The sequence below is a fragment of the Corvus hawaiiensis genome, chromosome 16 (assembly GCF_020740725.1).
Source record: "Corvus hawaiiensis isolate bCorHaw1 chromosome 16, bCorHaw1.pri.cur, whole genome shotgun sequence".
Lineage (NCBI taxonomy): Eukaryota > Metazoa > Chordata > Aves > Passeriformes > Corvidae > Corvus > Corvus hawaiiensis.
Window position 1 is genome coordinate 729,130 of NC_063228.1, and position 21,321 is coordinate 750,450.

Here is a 21,321-nt window from a genome sequence, read left to right on the forward strand (position 1 = left end):
GAATAGAGGATGTAGACCAGAAAATGTAGAATCACAGTGAAATCTGAATGAAATGACTCTGTCAGCAATGAATATGGCATGAAGAATATGGCATCCCTCTTATTCAAGGAAGATGTAAGGAAGGGTCATCTGGATGTCATCCACAGAGCCTCCTAGAGACATGCCTTGACAAGCCTAAAAAACTAATGCTGTTTATTATCTAAGGGTCAAGGGTACTATAGCAGAGGAAACAGTACATATTACATCAAACCTAAATATTTTAGCAGTAGTTATGGTTATTGTATACAGAGTACAAATATCCATTAATAGAATTCCTGAATGGGTGGAACTGGATTGCTCTGAAAATTCTCAGTTAGTGTTCCCAGCTCCTACAGACTGCTAACCCATCCCAATTGGTACTCAGTGCCATGGGTTAACTTGTCCTACCTCATTGTTCAATTAATATTTGTTTCTGTAACACTAATTTTAATAGTGTAGCTTTAAGCATATGAACTAATCTGAAATTCGTTATAATTAAAGTAGAACATATCACTAAAAATGGTAATCTTTCCAGAACAACCTTTTTCCTACATTTATAAATTGGGAGGGAAAAAAAAGAAAAATCACAGGGACCATTTTTGTAATCTTCTCTCAGCTTGCACAGACATGAATTAGTTATGTCTTGGACCTTTTAAGGGGAATTTTTTTTTTCTAAACCTGCCTTGATTTGACCTTTAAACTAGAGATGATGAAGATTATTCCCTGAGAGTCCAGGGTGAGATGTTCTATCGGCGGTTTCGATCCCAGCCCTTCCTTACAGTGCCCAGCTGCGCAGTCAGCCAGCCCGTTTTGCTGACCTCTGCTGTGCTAAACAACCCAGCCTCAGTTTTTTGGTCTGAATCTTAAATCTCTTTTATTTTAACAAACGTTTTCAACCCCTAGAGCTCCTCAGCAGAAACGGTGTTGCTCCTATCCCCCGCCCTTTCATTACTGCTTTGGTTTTGACACCTTTCAGTTTGTTAACTCCCCCCACTGTGGATCTGGTGCTGGATTTAGTATTCTGACAATGCCTGAGACAATACAGAGTCTCTATAGCTTATTCTTTAAATGCTGAGGCACATCAGGATTGTATTTTGGCCACGAGGAAAGAGGAAGATGCCCATGCCCACAGGATTTCTGCAGCTTCTGTGCCTATTGAGTTTGTCTGAGCCTATATTGTATCTCTGCTGCTGGTACATTTTCTTGCAGAGGGAGGATATACTACAGTACTTATCTTCTCCGTGCTTGTGCTGGCTCTCGGGGGAAATTTGGCCTTTTTAGTATGCAGTTCAAACACTGTCTGAAAAGGAGTCATGGTTTGGATAATAATTTTTCAAACAAATTTAATACACTGATTTCCTTGGGATGAAGATAAAGTACTGTTCCATCCCAGATGCACCTAAAGGGCAACTTGTTTGAGTTAAGTTTACTGAAACAGAAGTGACAGAATATAAATTTTTTTCCTTCGTGTCATATCTGAGAATCAAATAAGCAATTACACAAGAGTAAATTGGATTTATTTCAGTATCAGATTTGCAGTTCACTTGTTGGTTTATTTGATTGAGATAAAATAGCCTTTCATTTTACAGTAAACATGCTCAAGTATTACATTTCTTTCTTGGCTCCTTCAAGAGCTTGTAGTTTTTGAGCCTAGAATTGAAAACATTCCTGATATATAACATGTGACTGACTTACTTAACACCAGAAGCCCTCCCTGTAGTAAGGTGATGAACAGTCCTAAATATCTCTTGCTTTGCAATGAGGTGACTTTTAAACTGGTGCCAATTTATTCATGTCAACTTCTTCCATCATTTGCATTTACCAAAACACAAAAATTAAGTGCAAAAATAAGACCTCATACATATGCATTTGCTCAGTCTAAGGCGTCAGCCAAGTGTAAATACAGATCCAAGTTATATGACCCAAAAAGTGTACAATTTTAACTTTTGTTTTAGAAATATGGCATTTGAAGGATCTTCCTAGATTTTTCCAAGTGTTCAGATGCCTTTAAATAATCCAAATTGTCCTACTAAAAGGAAGCAGATTTCAGCTGGCTTCCCCTTTCTGCTTACCAAAGAGCTCTTACTGTAATTTGCTTTGTTACTAGTTATGATTTACACAAACGTTGCTGCTCCCTAACACCACCTAAGGCTCCCAGACAGCTCCAAGGATTACTGCAAGGAACTGTACGTGCTCACCTCTCGGCCTCCTGCTCAAGGTGTTGGAATTGCTTCCTTCCCCTGCACTCACCCACAATGTATTTTGCAAAATGTGTCAAATCAGACCCCTCCAGTTTCAGTTTCTCAATCTGAATTAATTCCCATGGTGGAGAGGCAAGGATCACATTGCTTTTGTTTCAGTTCATCTTTTATACAGAATTATTTTGGAACATTCTATTACAAATTACTTCTGTATTAAAAAGCACATTTTTTATCTAGAATTGTAACGCCTCTCTAGGCCAAACAGAATTTCGATGAAATATGTGAAGCTCTTTGCCAAATCCCTGAGCCACTGAGAGTCATTCTATTCTACACAAATCAAATTCGTGCATTTATAGTAAGTGTTAAAGAAAATCCAAACATGACAATTGAGGTTTTACAAGCCTGAAAATTATAGCCCAGCCACGGTAAGTGACGTTCTGACAGCAATGAAACTGAAATTTGGCTGCCAAAAGCTGTATTTAGCTGTTTGCTCTAATGGTGGTGCTCACCATGGATTCTGAAGGACAGGAGCAGTCTCGGCCCTGTAGCTGCAGTGCATGCAACGTGCAGGAGACAGCCAGGGATCTACAGCAAAATAACAACTGCCAGCCAAAGGGATGAGCTCAGACAATTAAAAGCCACATTAGACCCTAAATGAAGGACACAGAGGAGCTGCCCACACAGGCCTCTGCTGGACCTCGCGCTGCCGCTGCCCGCCAGGGTGGGAAATGCAGCACTCGCTTGTTGGGTGCTGCCAGCCTTTCACAAACACTGCACTCACCTCTCCTGTTTCTGCTGGCTACATAATGCTCTTTGCAAACATGTCTTAAGCCACGATTGGATCTTCCTATTGCAATTGTTTCTGTAGATCCTTTCAATAAAATAATACTATATATTAATACATATGGCTGTGTATATTTTTCTAGCATCCTAACACGTTCATTTGTGTTTCCATGTGGAATTGGCAGGGCTCCTGCCCCTTTGGTTCACCTGCTAGTGTAGGAGGGAAGGGATCCTGAAAATTCATGTTGACCTCAGGGTAAATCAGAAGCACTTAAGCCATTCCGACAGCTTATTCATCTGAACTGTTTTTTGCAGACTTCACGACTTCCCCAAATGATCTTATCAGTGCTTAGAAAGTTTTATTAATGTCTTTCTCAAATCTTTTCCTGTTGTAATTGCACTCAGAACATTTAATTGCTTTTCTCTTGGTGACAGTCTTATGTATCTTTGAAGGCCATAAGCATATCTACTAATATTGTCCCAAGATATGTAATATATATTTTCATTTATCTTTTTTTTTCCCTTAAGACACAGCACAGATAGGCTGTGTCATAGAATTTACCATCTCCAGTGTTACCCCATACTGGGTTAAGGACTTGGATAAAGAGTTTGCTCATTGACTTTTAGCAGGGGGTGGTAAAGAGTACAGGGTTTTCTCCTCCACAAGGTTTTTAATCATTCCTGTGACACTTGTGCTCAGTCAAAACTAGTATTTTGCAGCTTAGTCCAGAAAAGGAAGCAAATGGCAATGTGAGACACAGAGCAGCAGAGCCAGAAGTGTTCCTCCTTGTTCAGGGTGCCCACTTTCATTTCTCCATAGTAAGACTAAGCATTTTTTTAGCCCTTTTGCACAATTACTTAGAAACCCGGGGAGGGGTTGCTCTTCTCACTCCTTTCCACTTCCTTTCCAGTCCAGCTGTGTCAGAGGACAAGATCACCACGCTCAAATAGTCTTGACTACTGCTCTGAAGGAGAGCAGTGTGTGAGAGTGCTGCCTAATAGGCTTCTGACAGAGCCAGCTGGGTAAGTTTAAAGTTTATAAATGGATAGTCTGAGCTATGTCAGACAAATTTGCTTGAGGAACTGTAGGAGTGTTCCTGTAAATGTTTTCAGTAGAGTTATCTCCACCAGGGAATGGTGACAAGTACTAGCAAGCCCTGGAGGACACAGGAAAAATAAGTTGGACATGTGATTCAAAAATACTGAAGGCTCAGAGCGTGGCACAATACCATTTTTAGGGGAATGTCCAAAAGCCAAGATACTAAGAATAGGCAGCCGTGTTTTGCAAAGGAAGGGTTCGAAATGTTACGCCAGTGTGAAGTTAAGAGCTGGTGCCCCTGGAGCCAGAGACCAGGGCAGGTACGGTACAAGCTGCTGACTGCTCTGGGTCACTTGCATTGCTGTGAGCCAGGAGCCAGCATGGTGAGTTCCAAAGATGTGCTGCTGTAAGAGCAAAATCGGGCATCACTTCCATGTGCTGGGATTTATTTGCTGTTCAGGATTTACAGTCATCTCTGGCAATTGCTTCTTGCAGCCACAAAACCAAGTATATCTTATACTGAAGCACAGCAATAACAAGATTTGAATGTCATTAGGGGCTGCTCCTACACATCTTGTATTAAAGCAGCTAAGTGTTTAACCCATGAATAGAACTCCTATTATCTTTGCTTTTGAAACCTCAGTATAGATCACTTAACCACTCTGCAAGAAATCCCGTGAGAGACCAACAACAGCAGGGAACAAAGTCGGGCAAGAAATAGCAGATTGTATCTGCTAGAGCTTTTTAAATACGTTTTTCACATGAGTGCAGTCAACTTGAATATTATTCCTAATATAGATTAACTTAAGACAGATTTTTGCAGAGCATGAGGCTTTGAGAATTTGGCCAGATAGTTTTTTCACTGAAAGGCTCTGCCAATTATTTACGGCACAAAGGAGAGAATAATGCATGAAATGCATAATATGCCTTCTTCTTCACTACATGGGGCTTAAAAATAAACGATACAGATCCTCTTTGCATTTTTCATCTGCGCTCAGGTAAATCTAAGTCTGAGCTAAGATTCTGTTTCAGTGGAGTTCATCTAGCAGAATGAGTGACCAAATTTGTTGGTTCAGTTTCCAGGAAAGAATGGGGCCATTTGAGAAGTTTCAGTGTTGCACAGGATCAGCTAGAGTCTCATCCACAGTTGTGTAAATCTGGAGGATCAGGAGCAGAACATTCTCCAGGCAAACAAGTTGTCAGATGTGTGTCATACCCACAACTTAATAATAAAATAGGTGGAAAGAACCAGTAATTTCAGCACTGAGCTGTCATGGCAGGAACTGTACTATTCAGAAGGTGGAACTGCAGTCATGTAAGTATCTCCATCTCACAAGGCAGACCTGAATGAAGTAGAAGCAGCAGGACTTGGTATCTCCCTCAGTAAGACCACAGAGCAAACAAGCCTCCACCTCCAGCAGCCCTCACTGGAGAGTCAGCACATCCACAGTGCTTCTATGTGAGATGAATATCAATTTTCAAAACTGATGGAGCCACGATGGTGGGCACCAAACCACGCCTTTACCTTAAAAGTGGTCACAACAGTATGTGCTGTACTGTGGTGTAACCTGGCCATCTCCCTGCACACCTAACCTGTGCAGACAAACCACTGATCCCAAGGGTGTGCCAGTGGGCACTGCGGAGTAGCCTCTGCTCAGGCACGGTCAGCAACACAGCTCTGCAAATTGCAGGGAGCTGGTATGTTTTGTGTGATGTTGTTGATGTGGACAGATAGGTTTACCAACTCTTTTTCCTCCCCATCCTCAAGTTCATCAAAGCAGAAATCATTACGAAGCCCAAACCATACAGACCAACACTGGGATTAGCTCAGTTGGTTGGAGCATGGTGCTGATAGCATCAAGGTTGTGGCTTGGATCTCTGTATGGGTATGGGCCATTCACTTCAGAGTTGGACTCGATGATCCTTGTGGGTCCCTTCTAGCTCAGAAGATTCTGTGCTTCTGTGAACACCCAGATGTGGAAGAGCACTTCAAGGTACAGTTCTGTCTGCTCCTGCAAAACTGCTCTTAGTTACCTACCCCACAAGGACTCTTCTCTGGCTCCTCAGTCTCCATACAGCTTCAAGAACCTTCCTATTTGTCTTGCCAAGACAGGAACTTGTTCCTGAGAGGAGCATGTTTGCTAGATTCACATGGAATCTCACATCTTTATGGAGGGTTTTCCATTGTGATGGAAGAACCAGGACATAGATAAAGTCAGCGCTGTCAAGAATGGGACTAATTCTCAAAGACTGTAAAGGAGGTGTCAGCTTTACCAAAATCTTCCCTGACTTAGTAACAGGTGTTTACAATGTGTTACCACTTCTGTGAATTCAAAAGCTGTTAAAATGAGAGATCACACAATGTATGACATAGCCATCTTTGTCATACATGGACTAATGCCTTACTCTGCCAAAAACTGTTTCTTTTAAGGCAAATATCTTGTACGAAAACTTCCTTTTTTTTGTAGCATTCAAATTACAGCCAAACAGGTTTTTGCACCAGCTTTTGCTAGTGACTTTCTAAATACAGAAAGATTAACGATTGTTATCAAGTTTGTTTGCTTAAATTTGTATGGTTGTCTTTGCTCTGTAATATCCTACATAGCCCATGGTGTTGGCAGACCAATGTCAGAGGGAAGCTGAGGCATTCCTTTGCCAACTCAGCTGTTAGGAACTGCAGCAGGAAATCAGGCTACCTGGTCAGCTCCCCTCTCCCAGGAGAAAATGGCACAAATGCACTTCCCCCACTCCCTGCCCTGGGAAACTTTGTCCGAGGGTTTGGAGGCTTTATGCAGAAGCTCAGGAAAGTGTCACTGTCACACACTGGCAAATAGTCCCAGCTCCACCTGGCATGCTGTGCTCTGTGGGACTGCCCAGCGTGGACAAGGGACACGAGTGCAACAGTGGGAGCAAATGATCTGTGGAGGCTGCCAATACTGGGTTTGGCATACCATCATAAACAATGTTTCCTGACAGAAAAGCTTGTATTAAATCATCTACCACAGAATGGCTTTGTTTATGAAGAACAGCCATTTCTGATGCTATTTCATCAGATATGTTTTCAGAGCAAGCTTTCATATAGATGAACTTGTATCATATCAGAAGCTTAAAAATAAAACTTTGTCTTTAAAATATTGTATTTCCAGTGTTAGGCAAAATGAAAGACTACTGAAATCTTTAAAAAGCTGTTACTGTTCCTGCAGCAAGTGATAGCGATATCTCAGTAGAAGTTTAGACACATAGAACATGTTGTAGGTGACTACTGGGATAAATATCTACAAATACTTTGCACTGGTATGTCATCATAGTAAATATAGTCTAAAAACTATTGGGTGTTCTGAAAAACTGGCTAATCATGTAAACACAACCTACAGTGCCACTCTTTTTTCCTTCTCTTCTCCTTTGATGACCCTTTTTTGTGTAACACTTGTCTTTTTCCATCAGGTGGACAGACAGAAAAAGAAGCAAAACCTAGAATGAAAGCCCAAGCCAAAGAAACCTTCTGCATCTAAACAAAGCCCTATTTGCAACAGGCAGTGGCTGGTTCTAATTTAGATAATCCAAAGTAGGTCACCTGCAGGAGTCTTCCAGACTTTCCAACTTAGTAACTCAGATGGATAATAAAACAATTTTTAGTTAATGAGAGACCATCAGAAAAAAAGAACTCCAGGAAGCTGTGAACTGAAGTATCTCCTTACTGAAGACAGAATGACACATGGCAAGAACAGATGGGTAATGCTTCCGTGATTATCCTCGACCACTGGCTGAAAGAAAAAGCTGTCACAACACGGAGGGCTGTATACAGAGCACATATCCCCTCATTGATAGTAAAAGGTTTTATATGCTAAGAGATTATAAAGAAAAAGGGATGCTTTAATGTGATGGTGAAGGGAATAATTCTTCCATTTTCCTTTACATCCTGAAGTGGAGCATACGCCAAGGTCCTGAACTAAAATTATCTCTCAGAAGGAAGGTGTAATATGCATTTCACATACATATTACATATTGCATACAAGCTGAACATAGAACCTGCTTTTATTGTCTTTGGATCCTGACACGGTATGTTCAGTTGATAATTTATAGACACTGTCACCGGAATGAAACGTTGGTGTCAAAAATTTGGCTTTTGCATATTCATTGACACCAGAGTTTGCATTTGTGCATTTGTGAAGTATGAAGTGGCAAAATGAAACCAGAGTGGATTAAGAAACGTTTGCTGGGATCTCATGTTTTACAGAACCACCAGAACGAAAGGCATTTCTTGCATGCAGTGGTCACATCTCCATTGACTTTAGTTCTGCCCCCGCACATAAGAGAGAACCTGAATTTTATAACCCACTTGGAGAGTAGCCTGATGTAAAATGAGTACCTGGCAAAGAATCTTGGTTTTGTTTATGAAAAGTAAAAAATGGAAGGGTGAAAATCCATGGTACATTATACCCAGGTGGTGAAGAACACACATGTAAACCATAAAAATGATTGAATTGCAGAACATGAAGTTAATGGTGGTTCTGTGGTTCCAAAAAAATCAAAATACACTTCCTCTACCTTTTAAGTCTAGCAATATACCAGCGTTTAAAAACAAAAAGCAATGTTTTGGGAACTTGTTGCAGAGCAGACAGTGACCTGTAGTCTGAGATCGTGACATTTTCAAGGAGTAATTCCCTACCCTGTTTTGCTCTTTCAGATTTGATGCTCAGACCAGTAAGACTGCCAGACTCCCAGGGAAAAGGTCTATGTCCTCCATATGCACTGAAACGATTAGGAGTGGTGTGTTGTTCTGGCTAGTGATGGAAGGAAAAGAAAAGAAAGAATTTGTCACTTCAGGGAAGGAGCCCAAACTTCAGAAGACATTGCTACTGCTGCTGCAGATTACTCATTGAACACTGCTCATGGCCTATTTCCAATCTTTTCTATTCCTAAGGCACATTCCTTAGGTGCTATGATTTTTTTGATTTCATAGGAATATACACAAATTCGCTATTTGTTCTGTATTCTTCACAGACTTTCTTTTAAGACTATATTAGAGATACCCATTCTTAGGCAAATCAGTTCATTCACCTTTTTCCCCTTCAACCTGATAACATACATCCGAAATCTAAATTTTGATGTGATAAGGACATGACTGTTTTTAAGAAAAATGCAAATCTTCACTCTGAAATAACTTAGTCTTCCACTGATTACAGAATGTGCTTCTAAACCGCCTATGAGTCAGGCTGTGAGTTGGAGTTCAGATAAGCCTGCAGTGTTTGTTCACCAGATGGACCATAAGCTCTGCAAAGTAGAGCAAAGGATATTGCTTATTAACACTGCTCTCAACTCCACTTATTTCTTTGTGCAAAGTCTGGTTACTTGATGCAATTTTAGACTGTATTTACACTGTTAGGAGGAGGAAACAATTTTTTTGGTAACAGGATAGGTAAATCTAGCAAAGTAGATCACACTAAAATGGAACTGAGTATGGTTCTTTTTTTACATCATTTTAAGTAGGCAAGATTGATACCCTCCATCTCTCAAACACACCCACACTGAATTTACATACCTGTGCAGTAGCAAAAAATATTTAAATCAATTATCTCTTGGGATTTTAGAGCAAATTAGCCAAGTCACAGTTGTTACCCTTGCTTAAAACACCATCTCTTTGACAGTTATGTGCAACCAACATAATACTTATGTAAGAATCAAATCTGTTTTTTCTCTTATATACTTTGTGCTAGATACTAATTCTCACCTAACATGGGCAACATGGGGAATTTTCAGTGGTAACTCTCTTAAGTGTCCTCTGTGTGACCTGATTAAATATCTTCTGATGCAACACAGCTCAATCAAGCTGCCATTATTCATAAATGTTATAATAAGAAAATTAATTTAATGGTTTTAACTTTTATGCAATTTCTGATTTAGTTTGTTCTTTGGATTGGTACAGTTCACTTCTTCAGTTTCTGTGATTTTTTTTTTTCATATTCTCAAGATGCTCAGCCTTGCCCTTTTTACTTTTTTGTTTGAATCACACAAGAAAAAAAAGACATTATTAGCTAAATTCCTTCTATCTGGCTGTTTTCTTTAGCACAGAAGAAGGATGTTTTGAGCAGTTAGTGGTCATTGGTTATATTGCAGTTTTAAAAGTGAATGCCATACCTACTGCACTGTCCTTTCCAGATTTTACATCTCTAAATATGGGGAAAGGAGGAGGTTGAAGGAGAAGAAGTCTGCTCCTCTGTCTGCTCTGCTTTTTCTGTCAGTGCAGAAGTGTCTCATGCTGGGGCTCCCACCCATACACAGGGCTGACTTTACACTGAAGGCTCAGATCTTTATGGCCTATAAATTATTGTGGTTTGGATACAAATCTTCTCTCCAGAAGGGCTTTCAGTGTGAGACTGAGCATGCTGTTCCTCACTGCCCTATCAGTCACAGTAATTATATTACAGAGATTAGCAACATCCAGAGACATTTTCCAGCATAAAAATTTCCCCATAAAATCTGGAGGAAATTTTCCAATAGGTCATAAAAATTTTAAGAACCATGGATCACAAGTTCATCACAATTACTGCTGTGCTCCTTTTATAGAAAGCAGTGTTGTCCTGTGCTGAAGTATTGCCTGCCTTGGATGTTGCTGTTAGGGCTTGTAGCCATTTTAGGGTATCCATGGGAATGTGTCTCCCATTTCCCAGTGAGGTGTGCAGGACCGGAATCAGGTCCTGAGGCTCTTCAGAGCTCTTGGTCATTTGGCCTGTTCAGAGTCTGTTTCTTTTCTGGCACCATGAGCACTTCCTGCCATCTACAAGCCCAAGGGAAGGCCACAGGGAGCAACCACTTGCTAAGACCACAACTTCCTTTTGAAGAGAAAAGCATTTAATCCCAAGTGGAAGATGCTTTTATCTTGTATTTGTCAGCAAATTTGCTTGACTGTGTTTATAATGCCCAATTATCTGATAGTTTGGAATACAAAATTATCCATCATCTTCCTGAGCTGTGCAGAGTCTGTCAGAATATTCAGGAACACTTTGAGTCTTTTTCATTTCTTTGTTCTAACAGGTCACTTCACTGTATTGTGGGACCAGCAAATCTGATGCATGTGCAACTGGTGTGGAAGCCTGACACTGTCAAAATTTGTTATCACAGGCTCTCTGCCATCACCCCAGCTGGCAAAAATGGGACACGGTTCCAGTTCATGAACAGGAGGTCAGCCAGACGATGCTCTGCTGTCACACACAGAGGAGCCTTTCCGGGCTGACTTTCCTGGAAGTTACTAAGGATGTGTTCTGACCTCTCTGTTGTAGAGACACACCTCGCAGTGAATATGCAGAGTGTGGCACTCTTTGAAACTGACACTTTATACTTCATCTGCTTGTGAAATGTTGCAACGAAGGATAGCTCCTGTAAAATTTCATTTCTAGCCTCATTGGATCATGAGGAAAATTCCTTTAATAAAGGATGCTTTGGAATCTTACTACTTGTTTCATTTTCTTCAGATAAGAAACTAAAGCACTTCCAGTGGAAACAAAATCTCCCTGGTCTGTGCAAATCCAACCTGGCTGTCATTTAAAAAAGCAACTGTTCTTACCAGGAGATAATATTTTTTACCTTTGGATTTGGTTTTTAAAGTGGAATTAGGCTTAGAAAAAGAGGCACTGTGCAGGCAGATTAAAAAAAAAAAAAACCTGCCTACTTCAGTCCTGTCATCAGATAATGAGATCTTTCAGATTAGAAAGCCAATACCAGTATGGGAGAAAAAGGCAACTGAACTCGTCCGTTATATTCACTTTTTGAGACACTGGGCATCTAGCTACAGTCGCCTTGTGCCTGGTCCCTGCAAACCTGTGCAGGTGTTACACCTTGCTCTCGATCTCATTCCGCTGAAGAGAAATGCTGCCGGGGACCCTTTTGCTTCAGGAAAAAAACCCCCATCATCTCAGCCTCGGGGAATTCGGGCCCTTTTCGCCCGTGCCCGGTCCGCACGCGGGGGTCGCCGCCCGCCAGGTGCGGCCCGGCCCGGCCCGGCCGTGAGGCCGCGTTCCCTCAGAAGATGGCAGTCGCCGCCCGCCCGCCGCCGCCGCCGCCGCCCCCTCCCCTCCCCTCTGTTCCCCTCCCCTCCTTTTCCCTCCCCTCCGTTCCTCTCCTCTCCTCTCCCCTCCCCTCCTCTCCTCTCCCCTCCCCGCTGCCTCTGCCCGCCCGCGGGAGCCGCCGCCCGCCCCGCTCCGGCCCCTTCCCCTCGCGCAGGGCCGGGGCTCGCCCGCCCGCCGCCGGCAGCAGCCCCCGCTCCTCCTCCGCCTCCAGCCCACCCTCCTCCTCCTCCTCCTCCTCCTCCTCCTCCTCCTCCTCCTTCCTCCTCTTCCTCCGCCAACCCCACCCTGGCCCCGGGCTGGCCGGGCCGCGGGCTGCCGCGCCGCCAGGGCTCCCCGCCGGCTTCCCCCATCCCCACGCGCCGCGAACACCTCCTCCTCCTTCCCCCCCTCCCTCCTTCCCCACCTCCGCCCTCCTCCTGCTGACGTCTGGCTCTGCCCGGCTGAAAACTCGGTGCCGCGGCGGATGCGGCGGCTCTCGGCAGCGCGGCGGCGGCAGCAGCGAAGATGGTGGCGGCTCCGTGCGCCCGGCGGCTGGCGCGGCGCTCCCGCTCGGCGCTGGTGGCGGCGCTCACCGTGCTGCTCCTGCAGACCCTCCTCGTCTGGAATTTCACCTCCCTCGACGCCGGCGAGGAGCAGCGCGGCGGCCGCGAGAAGCGAGACCGCGGCGGAGAGCAGCGGGGGCAGGCGCAGCGCCGCGGACCCGCCGCCCCGCACGGCAAGGCGATGGTAGGCGGGGGAGCGGCAGCGGCGGCGTCTCACGGCGTCTGGCGGTGCCTCACTCGTGCCGGGACTGCGGCGCGGGGAAGTTGGGGCGAGCGAGGCGCGGTCGCCCCGGGGCTCGCGTTCCCCGCGTGGGCGCCTCCCGCAGGTGCCGCGCTGCGGGGCCGGTCCTGCCCCGGTCCGGCGGGAGCGCCCGCGGTGCGCAGCCAGAAAAGGCATCCGCGGGATCCTCTCCCTTCCCCGAGAGAGGCGTCCCTCGTCCCATTCCCGGCGCTGCCTGCCGCGGGATCCCCTGGCATCCCAGCATCCCCGAACTTGGCGGGAGAGCCGCCTGCCCCACACTGTCCTAGGGGTTTGTTTTAGTGCTGCTTGGCTTTTTTTCACCCTGAAAAGCGCACAGGCGCTATTCTTTACTGCACAGCTCTGACAGGCCCAGGAGGTGACGGGCAGTGAAATGTAATGCAATCATTTTATTAACCGCTGACAACTCAGGAACACTGAAACTGTGCCCACACAGGATGAGGACCTTGTCTCTTACCACGTTCTTTTGCAAACTCCCCAGTTTTTATTCAAATTACTCGGGCCTGAAACCACAATGGATTGCAAATCTGGCTCTATTGCCAGTACAATTTTCTGTTTTTGAATTTTCTATTTTTGAATTTTCTGTTTTTGAATTTTCTATTAGGCATGTGAAAAAGCAAATTAATAGTGTTCTTGCAAACCTCAGATGTATAGCACCAGTATTCTTCAGCTCAAGAGAAGCTTCCTTTGGTTTTTACTTTATTCTTTCAGCAGTAGGCTTATGTTAAGTAAGTGATGCCTCTCAAAGTGCATGCTTAGTTTTGTCAGTTTCTGTATTTTTGTTTACATCCTTGAGAGAGAAGGCAAGAACTGGGGGCTCAGAGGTGACTTACCCCTGTAAATTACAGTGAGTGGTTTGGCCTCGAAAGGCTGCAAAGAGCTGAGCTCCCAGCATACAAGTACCCCGTCACTAACGTTTGGGACAGCTTGTAGTACGTACCCACCCACTGTGTGCAGATCCTGCTCTACTTTCTAGATGTGAAAATTAAAATTCTAGTTTACTGAATTCAGATTTTGTCTGTACACATAATCTTGTCTTGGTATTTGCTGTGTTCATAAATGTAGCTATTTAGGCTCCACTATTTTTCCTCCAGCACCTTGCCCTCTGCCTCTTTTCCTGTCCATCTAGTCTTTTGTTCTTTCATCTCTCAGTCTTCTCCAGCTTTTTTCCTTGATCTCGCTGCTGTGGGTTATCGAGGCTGGTGGACGCTGGTACCTGGGCAGGCAGGGGGCCGGGAGAGGGCAGGCTGCACCTGGAGCTTCAGCCCTGCTTCCCAGCTCCCCAGACTTTCTAGGAAATGATCCTCTTCTGTGGGCTCTGGGCTGTGTTGGAACAGGTACTCTTAGCAGTTGTCCTGGCCGTGTATCCAGTTTGCACCCGATGTGCAGGAACGAGTGCCGAGTTCGGGGTCGAGAGCTCATTGTTTCCATGCTGGCCACACGCAGACACAGAATATGAGTATTTTGATGCTGGCAGTAATGAATCATGCCTTTTGCATACAGTTTTGATCAAAGACCTAAAGATGGAGCACTGGGGTTCTGAATAGAAAACATGCTTTAAAACACATGCTGAGTGCGCCAATTTTCCCCTCGTTATCTAAATGATTGGTATGGATCACACTGGGCTGTGCCACAATGCCTGACTTTGATATCAAAAAAAAAAGGCAACAATGCTCAAGGCAAGTGGCAGCGTACTTAACGAAGTGCTTTGTCAAGAGGTGATTGGGCAATGCTTCTTCAAGATGACTTTGTGGTACTTGTGGCTTCGCTTAACCTGCACACTGGGAAGTGGCCACCATCCTTAAAATTACTTTGTCAGAATACAAAACCTCACACTTAAGTATCCATCTATTGATGGCAATGTGTGCTTGTTGGAACAGTGATAGGGAAATTGGCTTTGTGCAGCCTTCTGCCTTAAAAACTTGGCACCTGTCTTAAATTGGTAGGTAAAGTTACCAGTCTTAATTTCAGACTCCGTTCACAAGGAAAATCTCTGATAAATGGAATTGTATATAATCTATATGAAAGAAGATTTTTTTCCTGTTGCTTTGTTTCCACATTACAATGCAATTTATGTAATAGCCAAGCAAAGTTAGCATCCTTCTCAGTCCAAGTTTCCCATAGTTTGTGTATGTCAAATTGTTTTGCAACTGTTAGAGAAGCTGGCTGGTGTGAATACAGTGGTTCCATTATATCCACATGGCTTGGGTTAAGTGCATCTGAGGGGCTCCCCCAAGGATTTTTCAAAAGTTTCTCAGTCTTGCATTTTAACCAAAAAATAGTATTAATTTCAATGTGTCTTTGGTCTGTGAATGGGATGGCGTGTTTTAATACGTTTTGAGGAGTATATTTTTGAAAGGTTGCTAAATGTTTTTCTGGGATGTAATACTTGATCATGTTTTTTTCACTTTTTTTCACTTGTCCTGCTAACTACCCTTCTAAGAGCCTTTATACTAAATAGTTGTGCAAACCAGATTTTGGACACTTGGCAGAAGACAGTGCTTTTCAAAGGTATGTCTGAAAGTTGCCATATGAGGCTACAGTGCTTTTATTTGTCTTGGTTTTAATTTGTCTCAGCCCTGTGTACAACACTGAAATGGGGGTGCCTCTTTTACTTTACTGAGTTGGCCATAACTGGTGTGAGGATTTGGTAATTTGTGTCTGTGGAAGAGAAACACAGTCCTTTGAACCAGGTGTTTAAAAGATATTTAGATTTTTATTAAATGTGATCAGGTACATGTAATAAGCACTATCATTTGGTAGATAAAATAACATTGTACCATAGTAAAAGGGTTGCCACTGTACCTGTGCATAATTGAACGGGAATTGCCAACTTGGCAGGAAGAAACAATTTTGAATTGAGCAATTTTGCAACTGAAACCACTTACTGTGCTAGCTCCCCTGACCAGTCACATCTGGAGCTTTCATTAGTCATAAGCAGTTTCCTGCAGTTGTTCCATATTTAATTAAACCAGCTTATAGATACTTCTAAAGAAATATCAACTGTGTCATTAGCAGTGATTTCAGTGGGTACTTGCAACTGTTCTTGCAGCTGCACCCTTTGCACGAGCTTTATTCATGCAGCCTAACTCAAGTGTCAAAAGCACAGAAGAATTAAGCTCCCTTCTGAGAATGGGTTGATTTTTATGCAAGGGTCTTTATCTTTGGAAAGCATGCTACAGCTTTTTGTGCAAATACTGCAAGCATACTGCTCAGTCTCGGGCTTCCTTACTGCAGCCTGCTAGCGATGCTGGAAGGGGCTTGTGGATGATGTGTGTTGGGAGCTGAGAGGGAGGAAAATGGGATGCAAATCCCTGCTTTGGGGCTGCTGAGGATGAGAGGGATGTGACAGCAAAGCATGTGCTGCTGTGGTGTTGCACTGACAGGCAGATGTGTGTCGCAGGGGTGTGCTTGTGCTGCCCAGCTGCAGCCCTGCCGTGGAATTGGGTGTTGAAGGCCCTGACTGTGGGTACGTGCTGCTCCTTTGTGCCTCCTGCTAGCCTTGGGTTTTCACTGCTGCCTGTTTTGCCATAAAGCAGAAATGCCAGTGCCTGTTACTGTGTCAGTTCGGTGAAATACAGCTCTTGCCTGCTGGTGTGGGATCAAAGCGTTTCTTCAGTCTGAAATTTTGTGTGTTCTTTTAAAGAAATGGTATGTTTCTTTCAGCATGAAGCTGTCAGAGGAACCAAATATATCGACAGCTCAAAATGTTGAGAACTGTAGAATGAAAAGAAAGTCTGTTTGGGGTCAGTGAGCAGTTTTAATTCCAAGCAAAAGTTAAGCTAGGGAGGGCAGTCCTGAGGATCACCAGTGCTGCTCCTTAATTTCATATCTGTAGGGGAAAATGTGGTATTTCATCTTCTCCTGGCAATGTGGAGAGCAAGGCTGGGGCCTCCATGGGTTGATCAGCTGAACGTACTCGAGCCCAGTTTTTCTTGCTTGTTCCTTCCTTGTCACCTCCTGGTGATGTGCGCTGAGCTCCGCCAGGTTAAAGGTGCAAAAAGTAATTACAATGTGTGCCTAAACTCTGTAATCCCTGTTGGTTACTGAAGCTAGGAAAGGCATCCAGGGGCTGCTCTGCTCCACGCTAAGGATTATAAAAACTGTGGTCAGTTGTTGTAACTAAAAGCAAAGAAGCAGAAACTCTAAAGCTGGAAAACACCAGGGGAATCATACAGCAAAGAAAACCCAGGAGGCTTTACTCCACTTCCTCTAAGGTTCATCCATCAGTTATTTCCCCCAGCATTGTCCAAATGCTTCCCCAAACTAAAACCAGTGCAGAATTCACCTTGTGTATAATATAAAAGCTTGGGATTCTTTAAGGTTTGGAAACGAGAGTTTTCTTTTGAAGTGCATTTGCCCCTGGAATGTTTAGATTCTGCAGGTGGATTCCCAGCACTGTTTTGCCAGAAGCAAACACACAGCCCAGACCTACCCTCTGCTGAGCATCGTGTGGGAGGTGTGGGACAAGTGAGTTTCTGGATGGAGCACAGCTTTCAGTGCAGCACCAGCACTGCAGCACAGCTCTGCACTGGGGTGGCTGCGGGTGTGCCTCTGCTGTGGGCAAGGAGTTGTGCTGCTGCTGGAAGAGTCACTGGGGTCCCTGGGAGTTCACTCTACAGAGTTGCACTTAAGTGTAAAATAAGCTGTTAAGCTTCATAAAACAAATGAGTTTTCAAGAAAGAAGGAACTATTCCACCCCTGATTTATCCTTTTGCTTGAATCAGTGGATGTATAGGTTCCATATAGGTAAACACAACCAAATAGTACCTATTTAAATATCTTCCCCTCTAAGCAGCTTGTTGATGTAGAACTGTGGCCTCAGTAATTTAATCTGAATGCAAGAAATGAGGGAAAACTAGTTTTCAAAAAAATTTCCAGACCTGAGAGGTGCAAAGAAGTTTAATATGAGCTAATCATTTGTGTGTTAAACTTCAGTCCAGAGTGAATCAATCTCTGGAAATTAAGTCTCTCTAGTTTTAGTACACCGGGCTTAGTGAAACACCTTAGTTAAGGTACCCTGTGTTGTGAATAAAATTATTAGCATCGAGCTACTATGTGGCCAAAAATGATATATTTGTAAGAGAATGGGTCCATAGTACTGACTTGACTGTTAAGTACAGTTCTACTTATTATCAGGAGCTTAATCGTACTGCACTATGGTTTTAATAACAATCGAGAAGGAGAATGGAGACAACTCATCATTTAGTAATGGCAAAGGGGGAGACAATACATCTGCAGCTGGAAGCTGCATAATGATTTTTACAAAGTCTTAGCACTTAACAAGGCACCCGTTAATAAAACAAACAAATCTTTGCAGTAAGAGAACTAATGTATGCATCATTTAAGGGGAGTGTTAGAGCCAGAGTAGATTGTTGGTCTCCTGCAGCAGTTCCCTTGTTCAGCATCTTCTCTGCAGGAATGTGGGAATGTATGATATGAAATGCATCGGAAGCCTTTTTCAGGCCACTGGTGTATTTTTTTTTTTTTTTTTTTTTATTCCTTAATGTGTGATGGGATTTTGCAGATGTTCCCTTTGAAATAGAAGCGTTTTAATTTTTTAGCAAGAGGAGACCAGCTGTTGTACAGGGGATGTACAAATCCCATTTACTTCCCATCAGCTATTGCAAAATGGGTACTTTTTGGTGTAAAAGGCCTTCATTACCTGCCACATGTTTTGGCTCTATTCAGAAATATTTTTCAAAATATTTCTTCCTTTCAGCATTGGAAGTCTGTGATCTGTGATATGGCATCGTATTAGTGCTTGCTGAAGGACCAGGAGTACAATGAAAGCATGAAGTGATCTTAATTTGTAGGAACAGTCAAATTTTATAACCTCAAGGATTAATTTCAATTAAATACTTCCTAATTTTTCTTTACAGTGTTAAAATTAAATCTGGCACTTTCCTGAGGCTTTTGCAGTGACTCTTTAATTGGAATACAATGTCCTGTATTTTTTTCTTTTGGCTATGGCTGATGGGATGTCTGATTCGAGCAGATGCAGGAGCATCCCTGTGCGGACGCTCAGAGGGCACACGGGTTCTGGTGCTTATAACTGCTCATATGAGTAGAGTTTCAGGACTAGCAGTTTCAAGTGTTTGATTTTTAGACTTGGAAGTTCAGTCCTTCAGTTTTTTTAAGTAATGGTAGGCCTTTGATGCTGTTCCACAGAGCACATGTTGAATGGGAGACTGCTCTGTGGGACCGGGGAAAGTCCTGGTTGTCTACTCTCATTAGTAACCTCTTGACATCTTTAGCACAGTGTTTAGGGCCACATAACTAAGGGTGACATGTAGTTTTGGGTTTTTCAATCATTGGTGCTCCATACTAGTCCTCTTTGGTCTTGATAATTGTGTGTTTTATCTCTTTCCTCCAGTGGAGCCAGGCCCTGGCAGGTCCCAACTTTGTTCTTTGCTTTCATATTTGGTGCTGCTGATTATGGCTGTCTTCTTTTGGGTGCTTAAGCCTGGGGTCAATCTCACAAGCATGTGGGGCCTGAGGCCTTCTCATGGATAGAGATGAGTGTGTCCAGAAGGCAATTCAGCCCTTTTGAAGTGTGCAGCTGTACAAAAGCCTGCTCCTCTGGGCCAGCAAGGCAGGGGGCCGTGGCAGTGATGCTCAGGTACCTGCCATGCATGTAGGAATCTGTTCCTTCAGAGGCCAAGTCTGCAAAGTGTGCTTGATTAACATCCCATCCTTCATGGAAGCAGTGTTCTTGTGAAGGAATCTGTTCTTGTGAAGCAATTGAGATCTTCAGCAAGGACCAGGAGCTTGTCAGCTGCCATGCATTGGTATAACTCCATTAAAGTCAGTACAGACCAGCTGGAGATTCTGGACCCACAAATGTAATTATTGTTATAATACTAGCATCAAACAAGTAATCATTATTTTTACTCTCTCTTTTCATTTCGAAATGAGAAAATTATTTCCTCTTGGATCAGTGAAAGTAATTTACATTATGCACAATAATGGTCTACATGAAAATATAATTATTGTTCATTTGTATGGCACCATCTGGGCACTAGAAGCTTCACAGACACGTGTGAGGAAAGGTCCCTGTCTTGAAGAGTTTACAGGCTGAATAGCAAGTTATAGCTGCTAGCAGTTAACAAGAGTCACAAATGGAACTTTGCAGTATCACCTGTTCAGCCCAGGACTTCCACAAACCCCTCCTCAGTGACTTCCAGTCAGAATTCCTCTGTGATGGGCACTGTACAGCCTAAGGATGGGATGAGTCTAAGGATCATTAGCGTGGATGGACCAAGAAAGAATGCAGCAAGAGGCTAGCATTATAAATTGGCTGCCCAGCTGGTTTTGACCAAGTATACTTGGAAGCACAAAATGGTTCTGATGCCTTGTGGACATGTGCTTCCTGTGGAGTTATTCCCAAGTTTTACATCAAATACAGCTTTATGAAGGCTTTACTGAGTGTGAGTATGCACTAAAAGTGAAGAGACCAGGCTTTTATAACTGTATGGATATAAAAATTGAGCAACATTACCTAAACATATATAGTGTAACCTTGCTGAGTACTGAAAGGGTCTGTACAGGACACTGAAATCATGTGACTTGTTATTTTTAGAGATTATTAGAGAATTTCTCCAAGGGACAAACTATTTATAACATGTCTATAATTTGCTGCCTTTTTTTTTTTTTTTTTTGTGATGAAATTAAGCCAATAAATGAATACTGGTTAATTTAAAAAGTTAGCTAAAAAAGATTTCACACTAGTGTGTGGCTGACTCTGAGGTCAGATCGTGAATGCTTCCCACATACATTTTGTTTTCAAGCTACTGTTCTGTTGCTGTTCTATTATTAGAGAGTAAGTGGGATGCTTATTTAAAACAATTCTACAAAGCTGAATGACACTGCAAACTTCAGTTTAACTTGGATTTGGTTGAATGAGTCATGGACACTCATTCCTGCTTCATGCTGCAGCCTTTGCTTGCCCTTCAGATGTGCTTTTTTGGTTCAGTTATATTGGTGGAATCTGAGTATTTTTCTTCAAGTTGATGCTGTTCACTGACTTTTTGTGGTGGTCAGTTTTGGATTTTATGCTGTCTGAATTTCTGAGAGGTCTCTCATTTTGTTCTTAAAACTCAGCCTGTTTCTAGTTATCTTTGTTCTTTATAATTGCACTCTTTCTGATTCAGGAGCACACACGGTTCAGTTAAAATGTCTTCTTTGAAAGAAAACGCGTTTGAGGTCGTGAGTGTGTTGACTAAAGTGAAGCAAGCTCCCTGAAACTACATCCAGCCTGTTGACCCTTACCTGGGAGAGGGTCATGAAAAATGACATTTCATGGGAATTTTTTTGTTCTTTAGAATTGCACAAGTACACGTCACAGAGGCAGGTAGAGTTCTGCATGTTCTACCTGCGAGCTCAGCAGGGCGACAACTGCCCCCCACCCTTG

The 21,321-nt window shown here is 43.2% G+C and overlaps 1 protein-coding gene and 1 long non-coding RNA gene across 5 annotated transcripts in view; both read left to right on the top strand.

Moving 5' to 3' along the window:
• Positions 1–11,460, top strand: part of LOC125334376 — a 63,333-nt gene extending 51,873 nt beyond the window's left edge. The window contains exons 2-3 of the long non-coding RNA XR_007207129.1: positions 3,914–4,025; positions 7,486–11,460. This is a non-coding gene — a long non-coding RNA (uncharacterized LOC125334376). The remainder of the gene's footprint in view (positions 1–3,913; positions 4,026–7,485) is intronic.
• Positions 11,461–12,390: 930 nt separating this feature from the next.
• XYLT1 (xylosyltransferase 1) overlaps positions 12,391–21,321 on the top strand; it is a 170,914-nt gene continuing 161,983 nt past the window's right edge. For 2 of the 4 annotated variants that reach the window (XM_048320694.1, XM_048320696.1), the window contains exon 1: positions 12,391–12,833. In XM_048320694.1, coding sequence (XP_048176651.1) covers positions 12,612–12,833 — 222 coding nt within the window. In that variant the 5' untranslated portion in view covers positions 12,391–12,611. The remainder of the gene's footprint in view (positions 12,834–21,321) is intronic. The other 2 variants (XM_048320693.1, XM_048320695.1) reach the window with 1 other exon arrangement.